The 12,534-nt window shown below is 43.9% G+C and overlaps 1 protein-coding gene across 1 annotated transcript in view; it reads right to left on the reverse strand.

The window, feature by feature from the left end:
- The window catches only part of wnt4 (wingless-type MMTV integration site family, member 4), a 35,782-nt gene that overhangs the window by 10,171 nt on the left and 13,077 nt on the right, over nucleotides 1-12,534 (reverse strand). The window contains exon 3 of the mRNA XM_080215268.1: nucleotides 385-516. Coding sequence (XP_080071394.1) covers nucleotides 385-516 — 132 coding nt within the window. The remainder of the gene's footprint in view (nucleotides 1-384; nucleotides 517-12,534) is intronic.

Here is a 12,534-nt window from a genome sequence, read left to right on the forward strand (position 1 = left end):
GGGACGAACAAGGTAAATGTGTAGGGTTACGGGGATAGGTCCAGGGTGGGATTGTTGTCGGTGCAGGTTTGATGGGTTGAATGGCCTCCTTCTGCACTGTAGGGATTCTATGATTCTTTTCATTTTTCACACCAGCCATTCTATGATCTCTCTGTCTGATTGCCAGCTAATGTCAGATTGTAGGTGAATTGCACTGCACACTGGAAACTGGACTGAAATTACTGAAACTCATTTCACATTGGACCTCTACAAGTAAGGAAGATTTTCAGGCTTATTGTTCCAGGCTTATTTTGAATATATATTTCAGAGATGGAAGAACAATGGTTAACTCACTTCAACATCAAGGCCCCCACCCCCCGATGGAGCAACGTTTTTTAAACTTACCGTCAGGGCTTACTCCATGGACTGTGCGATCACAGCCACACTTTTCTAGCTCTCCGCTGCTGCAGGCACGGGTAACTGCAAAAGCCACACCAGCAGATGAGATTGCGTAAACAAAAGCTGCTTCTCGCGTCCCTGCATTTGAAGAAATGAGAATGGTTACTCAATCGTGTCAGGGTCACACTGGTATGCAACAGCAGAGCAGAACACGATAGATAGACCCAAGTTATAGTGACAGTTTCTATGTTGTCCACTCAATACTGACTTACATCTGTGCTTGTACATGCCAGCTAGGGGGATTTCAATGTTAGATGAAAGCTGATGAGTGCATGGGGAGCGACATTTAAACAGGACCTAAGTTTGTAACGGTTATGTTGAGAATTATTTTTTCAATCTTGTTCCACACCTACGAGCTTTCCATATGTTGTGGCAAAGTGATAATGGTAGCACCTCAACCCAAGACTTGGGGATCAGAGTGCCAATCAGTTTGTAGAAGGCACTAAAGTAAGAAATGTGAGGCCACCACTTGGAAATAGGCTAAAACCATTTAAACTTTATAAATGATGTGGTATAACTTCAGCCAGAAGAGAAAATGCTGGAAAATGTCAGCAGGCCTGGCAACATCTATATGGTGAGAAAAAAGCTGATATTTTGAGTCCAGATGAGCCCTTGTCAAAGCTTTGTCAGATAACTTCAGTCCTGTTTTAATAGATGGAGGGGTGTATAAAATGATGAGGGGCAGAGATAGGATGAACACACACACACACTGTTTTTCCCAGGGAAGGGGAATTGAAAACCAGAGGGCATAGGTTTAAGGTGAGAGGGGAAAGATTTTAAAGGCACTGAGGGGCAATTTCTTCATGCAGACGGTGATGTGTATATGGGATGAGCTGCCAGAGAAAGTGGTTGAGTCAGATACAATAGCAACATTTAAGAAGCATTTGGATAAGTGCACGGATGGGAAAGGATTAGAGGGATATGGGCCAAACACGGATAATTGGGACTAGCCAGGAGGGCACCATGATCGGTATGGACTGGTTGGGCTGAAGGGCCTGTTTCCATGCTGTACTGCTCTATAATTCGATAACTAATAGCAGTCCTCTTGATGCATCAGTTTCCACAGTCTTCTGATTCTCCCTTAACATTAAAATCTAATTGGCAGGTGCACACTTGCAAAAAAATCATATCGATACAGGACAAAAAGTACGCTGCAGAGGCTGGCAATCGCTCAGTTCAGCTGAAAGCCTCCCATGCCCCTCCCGGCTACACTGAGACGATTATCGGTCGCAAAACTAACCCTCAAAATAAAGCCAAGTCCTCTCTCTGTCTGAGCATTAACTGATGAGCCAACAAAGATTATTAGTGTTTTAGATCATGTTACTTTAATGGCCGGTGGGTTGGAATGTGAAGCTGATTAAGCCATGAGATGATAGCCGAGAATGAGGCAATTCCCTGCTGCTATAAAGAACAGTAATCTTATTAAAACAGAACTGAGGTTTCTTATTACCCAGCTGAAGACTGTACATTTCTGCTCTGAGCATTGCAAATAGATTTATTTTAATCCTCATATTTCCTCCCCTTCTCTCTGAAAGGTGCTAAGATTTTCTGGGCTATTGCTCAAGAGAGCATCTTTTGCTCTGTGGCACTTCAGCCTGATGAGCATTCTTCATTGTGAGGCTAGAAAGTAACTGTGATAGACCATCATAGATTCCCTACAGTACAGAAGGAGGCCATTCAGCCCATCGAGTCTATACCGACCAGAATCCCTCCCAGACCCTATTCCCATAACTCCAAACTTTTACCCTGCAAATCTCCTGAGTCTAGGGTCAATTTATCATGATGTGGAGATGCTGGCATAGGACTGGGGTAAACACAGTAAGAAGTCTCACAACACCAGGTTTAAGTCCAACCAATTTATTTGATAGTAAACTCACATGCTTTCGGGGTTTGCCCCTTTGTCAGGTGAATGCAGCTCTCCATTCGTCTGATGAAGGGGCAAACCCCGAAAGTTTGTGAGTTTACTATCAAATAAATTGGTTGGACTTTAACCTGATGTTGTGAGACTTCTTACTCAATTTAGCATGGCCATTCCACTTAATCCACATATCTCTGGGCTGTGGGAGGAAACTGGAGCACCCAGAGGAAACCCAGGCGGACATGGGGAAAAAGTGCAAATTCCACACAATCACTTAAGGCTGGAATTGAACCTGGATTCTTGGTGCTGTGAGGCAGCAGTATTATAGCATGTGGGCATCAGAGCTAAGACCAGCCCTGTCTGCACCCAATATCCCCATCTGTATATTTCTCCACAGACCCACAGAAAAGTGGCAAGAGTACCTGGGATGTTGAAGTGAATTACAGCAGTCGCACCATCATCAGAATTGAGATCAGCCAACTCAATGCAGACTGGAATCAATGGGCTCAAGTTTTTAACCTCTGAGCTTCATGTAGGTACCTTAGTTTTTCATATTGTGGGGTCCCTTTAACAATATTTCATATTAAAATTGTGTTCTATGAATTGGGAATTAGTGCCAATTGGCAGTACCAAGTGGATTGCTCCATTTTAATTAAGTATCTGCTAACACACAGTAATATTATTTGTTGCAAGAGGGAATTTCTGTTATTAAAAGCAGTCCCCAACCTCACTCAGTCAAATTTTGAGTAAATTTTTACCATGCTATAAATGCATTTACAAATAAAACTATTTCCTGTTAATAAGCACAGCTGACACATATATTTACCAATGCAATTAATAGTAGTAATATATTATAGGAATATGATGCAATTTTCCCTTACATTGATGGAGTGTACCCCTCTGTAATGTGCAATTCATCCCCCTTGCCACAAACATTTTTCTCCAGTTTCCTCCTCTTCTTTCCCTTCCTCTCCTGAAGTTACAGATTGTGGGAATACTGTTTCATTGATGCTGACAGCTCTTTATTACCTTGCTCGAGTGGTCATTCTTCAAACATGACTGTTGCTGTTTACTATCAACTGGTCATTTAACAGTGGGGTGGGACATATTCACATGCTAACTCGGTCCACTTTTCAACCTGAGGCCACAGATTAATGATCAGGAACAGGTACTATGGCTAGTTCTGCCTTCTCTGGTGCTAGGACAGTGAGGACAATTGCACGGTCACAACTGCTGCACCAGATAGTGCCTTTGAGATTAATTCCCCACAACGTCTGCACAAAAGGCTGAAAAACTGCATTCGCTTGGTCCTTTGTGTACTGTTGCAGCTGTTGCCTGCTGTGCTAACTTGAGCTATATTTACTTCACTGCAATGCCACTGACAACAGGCCTGACTCCAAACGAACAGCAGTCACGTGAAGAACATATCTCAACTACCTCTGAAAGCTCTGAACCACCACCCCCCCCCCCCACCAAATGAATAGTAGCGATGGGCATCTCTGGAGGTAACACTGCTTGGTGATTAACTATAGACTTTGTTATGAGAGCTGGAAGCAATGATGTTTACTGGCCACTCACTGGGTGAACACCCTAGTCTACCATAAAGGTCAGCTCTTGCCTGTGTGTAGCTTCCTGGGTCCCTACAGAGTACAGCAGCCAGGAAGGAAATTAATATGGAGGGCACAGATCCATAGTGCTGGTGCGCATAGATCCATAGGGCTGGTGGGCACAGTGGTTAGCACTGCTGCTCCACAGTGCCTGGGACCAGGGTTCAATGCCCGGCTTGGGTCACTGTCTGTGTGGAGTTTGCATATTCTCCCTGTATATGTGTGAGTTTCTTCTGGGTGCCCCGGTTTCCTCCCACGATCTGAAAAACATGCTGGTTAGGTGCATTGGCCGTGCTAAGTTCTCCCTCAGCATACCCGAACAGGCACCGAAGTGTGGCGACTAGGGGATATTCACATGAACTTCATTGCAGTGTTAGCATACTTGTGACACTAATAAATAAACTTAAACTTTCAACTCTTCTATCTGACTATGTGAAATCTATGCCACACTAAAAAGTACTAATTTCTGCAGCAGTAGGACTTGGTGACAATAGTGAAGGAAGACCAGGAACTCAGTTCTATACTAAAGGCACATATTAGCTTTTTTTTCAGATTAATGCAATGAATTTTTATTTAAAAGCTACATTTTCTGAATGTCTTTTTTACTGTGAGTTTTTGTCCTTGTTTAAGGAAGAGGTGCTTGGTTGTGGAACACTTCCCCATTTCCGCCACTCAGTGCCAATATCAAGAATCACTCACGTCAGTTAAATGCAGAACTGCTCTGTCCCCAAAATGTAGCTCGATCCCAACCTCAAAGTAGCAAACCAGTGAGGTATTTTGGTGGCACGATAGCACAGTGGTTAGCACTGCTGCTTCATAGTGCCAGGGACCCGGGTTTGATTCCTGGCTTAAGTCACTGTCTGTGTGGAGTTTGCATGTTCTCCCCGTGTCTGCGTGGGTTTCCTCCGGGTGCTCCGGTTTCGTCCCACATCCCAAAAATGTGCAGGTTAGGTTGATTGGCCATGCTAAATTGCCCTTTTGTGTCAGGGCAACTAGCTAGGGTAAATGCATGAGATTATGGGGATAGAGTCTGAATGGGATTGTGGTCGGTGCAGACTCGATGGACCGAATGGCCTCCTTCTGTTTGGTAGGAATTCTACGAGATTATTCCATGAGATTTTGCCATGTTGGACACTCAGCCTGACACTGCTTGAGGGAGGCCCAACCTTTGCAATGTGGGCTTATGCGCACCAGCATTGTGGGTCTATGCCCACCAGCACTGTGGATTTGTGTCCACTAGCACTGTGGGTCTGTGCCCACCAGCACTGTGGGTCAGTACCCACCAGCACTGTGGATCTATGCTCACCAGCACTATGATCTATGCCCACCAGCACTGTGGGTCTGTGCCCACCAGCACTGTGGGTCTGTGCCCACCAGCACTGTGGATTTGTGCCCACCAGCACTGTGGGTCTGTGCCCACCAGCACTGTGGATTTGTGCCCACCAGCACTGTGGGTCTGTGCCCACCAGGGAGTTAAAGTGAAACTGCACAAGCTCGTTTTACATATACCGTAACGATCAGCAGAGGAGATGAATAATCATGCCATTTTCATAGGGGTGAATTCACCGCACCACTTAATCCCTTGTGGGTGAGACAAAAAAATATTTTTTTTCTAACAATAAGTGTAAATTTCAAGTGCAAATGTATAAAGTGCACTGCAGTACACAGAAGTTGGTGTATATTTAAGAATGACATTGCTCTCTTGTCTTTACAATTATGGATTACAGAGCACTACTTACAGTGGCTGGATTGTAATAGTGAATTATGAAGTGTTAAAGTGACCCACTTATACAAGTAATTAACAGATCAGCATTTGGAAATGTGAGACAGGAGGCCAGGCATCTATTGCTTAAGTGTGTACTCTGAATGTGGGTTATGGCACAGTATGTTTCTATGATAATTATAGTTCAGTTAGATATGAATAAGACCCCAGTTGATAAATGCACGAGCAAGTGAAGGATAGACCAGGGTATCACATGTTTGATACCCAGTCTGCACTGAATTGGTTGAACTGAGCCAGGATAACTATAGAGGTGCTGCAAATGGCCTCAGTACTCCAGGATACAGAAGGAGAAAGATTCCATGGTTTGAATCTGGTAAAAAAAAATCACTGAACCTTAGGCAAAAGATGGGGCTCAGGAGTGAGGCCCTAGCAGAGTAACAGGCATGACTGAGCGTGCATTTGGTTAAGTTTGTCATCTTGGCAATGGCACAGTGGAAGCAGTGTGAATAGAAATAAGGATTTACCACACAAGTAGGGAGGAGGGGATATCCAGAGTGAATCAATCTATGTTGTTTCATGTTGTAGGTGGCTACCTGGAAGAACAAAGAACAGTACAGCACAGGAACAGGCCATTCAGCCCATCAGGTCTCTGCTGACACAGATGCCTCTGTAATCTAATATTTTCTTGCCTCTACATAGTCCATATCCCTCTATTCCCTGCCTATTCATGTATCAATCCAGATGCCTCTTGAACGTTCTTATAGAATCTGCTTCCACCACCTCCTTCAGCTGCGCATTCCAGGCATTCACCACCCTCTATGTATAGAAAGACCATAATTTCCCCTTACATCCCTTTTAAACTTTCCCTCTTTCACTTTCAACCTATGCCCCTGAGTAATTGACCCTTCGACCGTGAGAAAAAGACTCTGACTATTCACTCTATCCAAGCCTGTCATAATCTTGTAAACCTCTATCAGGTGCCTCCTCATCCTCCGACGCTCCAATGAAAACGATCCAAGTTTGTTCAGTCTTCTTAATTGTCCATATTCTCCAAACGAGGCAACATCCTGGTAAATCTCTTCTGCACCCTTTCCAATGCATCAACATCCTTCTGGTAGTGTGGCGACCAGAATTATACGCAATATTCCAAATGCAGCCTAACCAAATCTTATACAGCTGCAACATAATATTCCAATTCCGATACTTAACGCCCCAACCAATGAAGGCCAGCATGCCATAAAAAAAGTGGAAGCAAGTAATATTTATTTATTAGTCACAAGTAATGCTCACATTAACGCTGCAATGAAGTTACCGTGAAATTCTCTAGTTGCCACACTCCGGCGCCTATTCAGTTCAAAGCACCTAACCAGCACATCTTTCGGAAATGTGGGAGGAAACCCATGCAGTCATGGGGAGAATGTGCAAATTCCACACAGGCAGTGACCCAAGCTGGGAATCGAATCTGGGTCCCTGGCGCTATGAAGCAGCGGTGCTAACCGCTGTGTTACTGTGCTGCCATATGCCTTCTTGAGCACCTTGTCCACTTGAGTTGCCACCTTCAGGGAACTGTGGATTTGCACACCTAGATCCTTCTGTATGTTAATATTTCTAAGGGCTCCTGTTTACTGTATACTTTCCTTCTGAGTAGACCTTCCAAATTACATCGTCTCAAATTTGTCTGGGTTAAATTCCATCACCAATTTTGAGTCCAGCTCTCTAGCCAATTTATATCCTGCTGTATCCTTTGACAATCCTCCTCACTATCTGCTACTCCCCCAATTTTTGTATCATCTGCAAATTTACTAATCAGACCACCTACATTTTCCTCCAAATCATTTATATATATTACAACAACAGAGGCCCCAGCACTGATCCTTGTGGAATGCCACTTATCACAGACCTCCTGTTAGAAATGTACCCTTCCACTCTCTGCTTTCTATGCCCAAGCCAGTTTTGTACCCATCTTACCAGCTCACATCGGATCTCATATGACTTCACCTTCTGTGCCAGCCTGCCATAGGGAATCTTATCGAAGGCTTTATTGAAGTCCATGTATACAACATCCACTACCCTGCCTAGTCAATTTTTTTTGTCACTTCCTCAAAGAACTCAATCACGTTTGTGAGACATGACCTTCCCTTCACAAAACTATGTTGCCTATTATTAATAAACCTACTCTCTTCCAGATGTGAGTACATCCTGGCCCTCAGAATCTTCTCCAATAATTTCTCCACCACTGATGTAAGGCTCACAGACTTGTAATTTCCAGGATTGTCTCTTCTGCCCTTCTAGTTAGCTACTCTCCATTCCTTCAGTATCTCACCCATGGCTAAAGAGGATACAAAGATCTTGACCAAGGCCTCAGCAATTTCTTCCCTCGCCTCTCTCAGTATTCTGGAATAGACCTTATCTGGCCCTGGGGACGTGTCCCCCTTAATGTTTTTCAAAACCTCCAATACCTCCTCCATTTTTATCTCAACATGTTCTAGAATGTCAACATTCTCCACATGCTTCTCCTTTATGAATACTGATACAAAGTACTTGGTGAGGATCTCACCCATCTCATCTGGCTCCACACACAAATTCCTTCCAATGTCCTTGAGTGGACCCACCCTTTTCTTCACCTAGTTGCAAAAAGCAAATGTTTCATTTTATATCTCTTGTGGTTGCTACAAAGGTGCATTCCTGACCTTTCCATTCTGACTACACGCTTTCCCTGATTGGAAGGAAAAACTCATAAAAGCTGTACTACTGTCCTATAGGGAAGGGTTTTACTGTCTGACGTGGAAGGATTTCACTGTCCAATATGGAAGGGTTTTACTGTCTTATCTGGAAGAATTTAAAGTTGATCCCAACCTTTCAAAAAATAAATCGATTGACCCAATATGGTGGAGTCAGCAGCCATAGCTCATGTTTGCCATTTACATCTGGGAGCAGAGAGTGAAACTATTTCTTGTGGTGTTGATGCCTAACTTGTTTATTTATACCTGTATTCCTTTGAACGATGTCTGGATGGCATCATTTTATGATCTTCACCAAAAGAATGAAGGGTGGGATTTGATTTTTTTTTATACAGAAGAGTGGCATTGTGGCACAGTGGTGAGCACTGCTGCTTTATAGTGCCAGAGACCCAGGTTCAGTTCTGATTTTGAGTGACTGTCCACATGGGTTTCCACTGAGTGCTGCGATTTCCTCCTATAGTCCAAAGATGTGCACGTTAGGTTAATTGGCCATGCTAAATTGCCCTTTAGTGTTAACGGAATTAGCAGGGTAAATATGTGGGGTTATATGGATGAGGCCTGGGTGGGATTGTTGGTCGGTGCAGACTCAATGGCCTGTATGGCCTCCTTCTGCACTGTAGGGATTCTGTGACATGGAATATTCTAACAGTTGTGAAATCAGAATCTGTAACAGCTTTTACAAGGAAAATGGATCATTATTTGATTTTAAAAATATTTTAATATGGGGAAGGAGCAATGGGATTAAATGGATAGTGCTTTCAGAGACCTGGCAGAGACATGATGGGCCAAATGTTCACCTTGGTGTGTGGAGTGCTGAAATACAACTGGCTTACCGAAATGTATGTGGAATTGTTTGCTTTAGTCAGTGGATTGTGAAGTTCAGATAACATGACAATGGTTTTATTGTTGAGTTGTAGATTCAGGGACCTGGAATCATAGAATCCTACAGTGCAGAAGGAGGTCATTTGGCCCATCGAGTCTGCGATGAGCACTATCTCACACTGGCCCTATCCCCATAAATTTACCCTAGCGAGTCCCCCTGACACTAAGGGGCAACTTAGCATGTCCAATCCTCCACCTAACCCACACATCTTTGGACTGTGAGTGGAAACTGGAGGAAACCCATGCAGACATGGGGAGAACATGTAAACTCCACACAGACGTCACCCAAGCCGGGAATCGAGCCTGGGTCTCTGGCGCCATGAGGTAGTAGTGCTAACCACTGTGCCACTGTGCCGTAATGGATGCGAAATCATGCAGGTTCTGTGATTGTACGCTTTTTAAAGAATAAATAATGTGAGAGAGCATAGTTTACTCTTTTTATCTAATCATTCAAAATATAAGTTCAATGATAGGCAGTTTTAACGGCGGATTTAGATTGGTGAAAGCCCAGAATAAACACAGTTTAATTAAGCGTTGGAAACACCCGTACATCTGAGCGATGACAAAACTACAACAGCAATGGAAAATAAATATAAAAACATTTCATCAAAATAAATGTGTGTACGTCAATTGAATGGTAATAATGAACTCATAAGGTGCATACTTAGCTTGGTCTTACATACCAGGGTCCGATTGCTGCCAAAATGGCCCATGCTGTGCTGGAACACAGGAAGAACACACCCCTTCCCCTTCCTTGTTGCTTTAATATTGGACAGCAGTGTTGTCACTAGTATTTCAGCAAAGTATAACAGTGGGTGTATGTTGTATTATGTCAACTGTGAAAACACAGAGATTTCCTCTGACCAGACTTGATGGGTTGCCTCAGCAAGGTGAACCAATAGGGTTGGCAGTAATAATAATGGGTATGGTGATTTAATGTAGAGCACAACACATTAAAGCAGTGTGTAAGATTTGGTACCCATAAAATAAATAAACTACAAGCTAATATGCACGCATAGAAATCACATAGTGCACAAGAAGGCTATGCGGCCCATTGAGGCTGCACCAATTCTCTGCCGCAGCATCCCACTGAGACCCTATCCTCATAACCCCATGTATTTACTTCACTAATCCCCCTAACCTGCGTATCTCAGGACACTTAAGGGGCAAATTGACATGGCCAATCCACCTAATCTGTACACCTTTGGACTGTGGGAGGAAACCCACGCAGACACAGAGAGAATGTGCAAACTCCAAACAGACAGTGACCCAAACCTGGGACGCTGGCACTGTGAGACAGCAGTGCTAAACACTGTGCCATCATGCCACTCTGAAAGCAAAAATTAATAGTGACTTTCAAATGGAAATTGAATATATTCTTGAAAATAAATCCTTTACAGGCCAATGGGGAATGAGCAAAGGAGAGTGGGATTAATTGAATAGCTCTTTCAAAGAACTGGCACAAGTACCATGATGGGCTGAATGGCCTCCTTTGTTGTTTGACACCATGACTCAATGAACATATGAACCATCTAGTTTGTGAGTGACCAGGAGGGTTCAGGAAACTTAGCCAGTGTTCAGTTTAGGAGCAAGGACTTAAGTTGATTTCAGTGCTCCTCAGAGGTGGGTGGAAAATCTGCTATCATTAAATTTTCATGAGTAAAGGTATCGAGGAATAAAGTTTATTTATTAGTGTCATGAGTAGGCTTACATTGACACTTCAGTGAAGTTAATGTGAAAACTCCCTAGTCGCCACACTCTGGCATCTGTTCGGGTACACTGAGGGAAAATTCAGCATGGCCCGTGCACCTTAGTTTGATAGGGGCAGCACAGTGACACAGTGGTTAGCACTGCTGCCTCACAGTGCCAAGGACCCAGGCTCGACTCCTGGCTTAGGTAACTGGCTGTGTGGACTCTGCACGTTCTCTCCGTGTCTATGTGGGTTTCCTCTGGGTGCTCTGGTTTTCTCCTACAGTCCGAAAGACGTGCTGGTTAGGTGCATTGGTTGTGCTAAAATTCTCCCTCAATGTACCCGTTCAGGTGTCGGAGTGTGGCGACTGGGGGATTTTCACAGTAACTTCATTGCAGTGTAAATGTAAGCCTACTTGTGACTCATAAATAAACTTTAACTAGTACATCTTTCAGACTGTGGGAGGAAAATGAACACAGGGAGGACATGCAGACTCTACACAGACAATCACCCAAGCTGGGAATTGAACCGGGTTCCCTGGCACTGTGAGGCAACAGTGCTAACCACTGTGCCCCCCTGTGAAACAAAGGCAGGCAAGCAAAGCTAGGGTATAGATTAGTTGTGATTTAGAAGAATGTGGTAGCCGGCTGGTTGGGGGAGGGGTGGGGGGGGGGGGTGGAGAAGTGGGGGGGGTGGTGGAGAAGTGGGTGGTGGGTCTATATGGCCTCCTGATTCCTGTACTCCTAGTGATCCCCGCTAGAAAATGCTTTGCAAGTCCCTGTTCAACAGTGATACATTTGGCCACTGTCCCTGGCCAAAACAATCTGTTTTGACACCTGTCAACATTGATATACAGTACAACATACAGGAGGGAGCAGAGGCTATTTCTCACTGTGGAACTGCAGCCTAGTGACAGCGTTCAGAGGAGAACATCAGGGAGAAGGAATGATACAAATAATTAAAAATAAGTTAATTAAAGGCCAACAGGTTTATTTGGGAACATGAGCTTTCAGTGCGTTGCTCCTTCAGCAGCCCTCTGAAAACTCGGATTCTAAATAAACCTGTTGGATTTTAACCTGGTGTGGAGAGACTTCTTACCGTGCCCTCCCCAATCCAACACTGCATCTCCACCTCATAAATACATTCAATGCACAGGAAACCATTTCCCCAAATGTACTGGCATCAAGCACACAAAACATTAATGGCTATCCAAGTTACTTCCATCTGGCATGTTTAGTGAAAATATGTGATTAATGTTGAGTATTGGTAGATTTTGTACAATTCTCAGGTGAGAAGTGAACTAAATTCGAAAGTGCACGGGGTTAGAGATCTAGGGATTCCCCCCTCATTTGTGTCAAAAGTTTATTTTAAAAAATATCCGAATATCTGTGATTGTCTGAGCTGCGCCAAAATAATGTTGAATTATTTCATCCCTTGGGGGGAATGCTAATGATGGAAGAAACTCCGGAAAGCACACGAAGCAGGCTTTTGTGAGCTTTGTCCGTCCAAACTTTATCTTGCAGGGTTAAGTAGTGACAGTGGAGGTCGCTCTAATCCACAGAAAGCCCACACATTTCCCACTTCGAATGTGTGCT

This window comes from Carcharhinus amblyrhynchos, chromosome 30 (assembly GCF_965287045.1).
Source record: "Carcharhinus amblyrhynchos chromosome 30, sCarAmb.v2.hapA, whole genome shotgun sequence".
In the NCBI taxonomy this organism is placed as follows: Eukaryota; Metazoa; Chordata; class Chondrichthyes; order Carcharhiniformes; family Carcharhinidae; genus Carcharhinus; species Carcharhinus amblyrhynchos.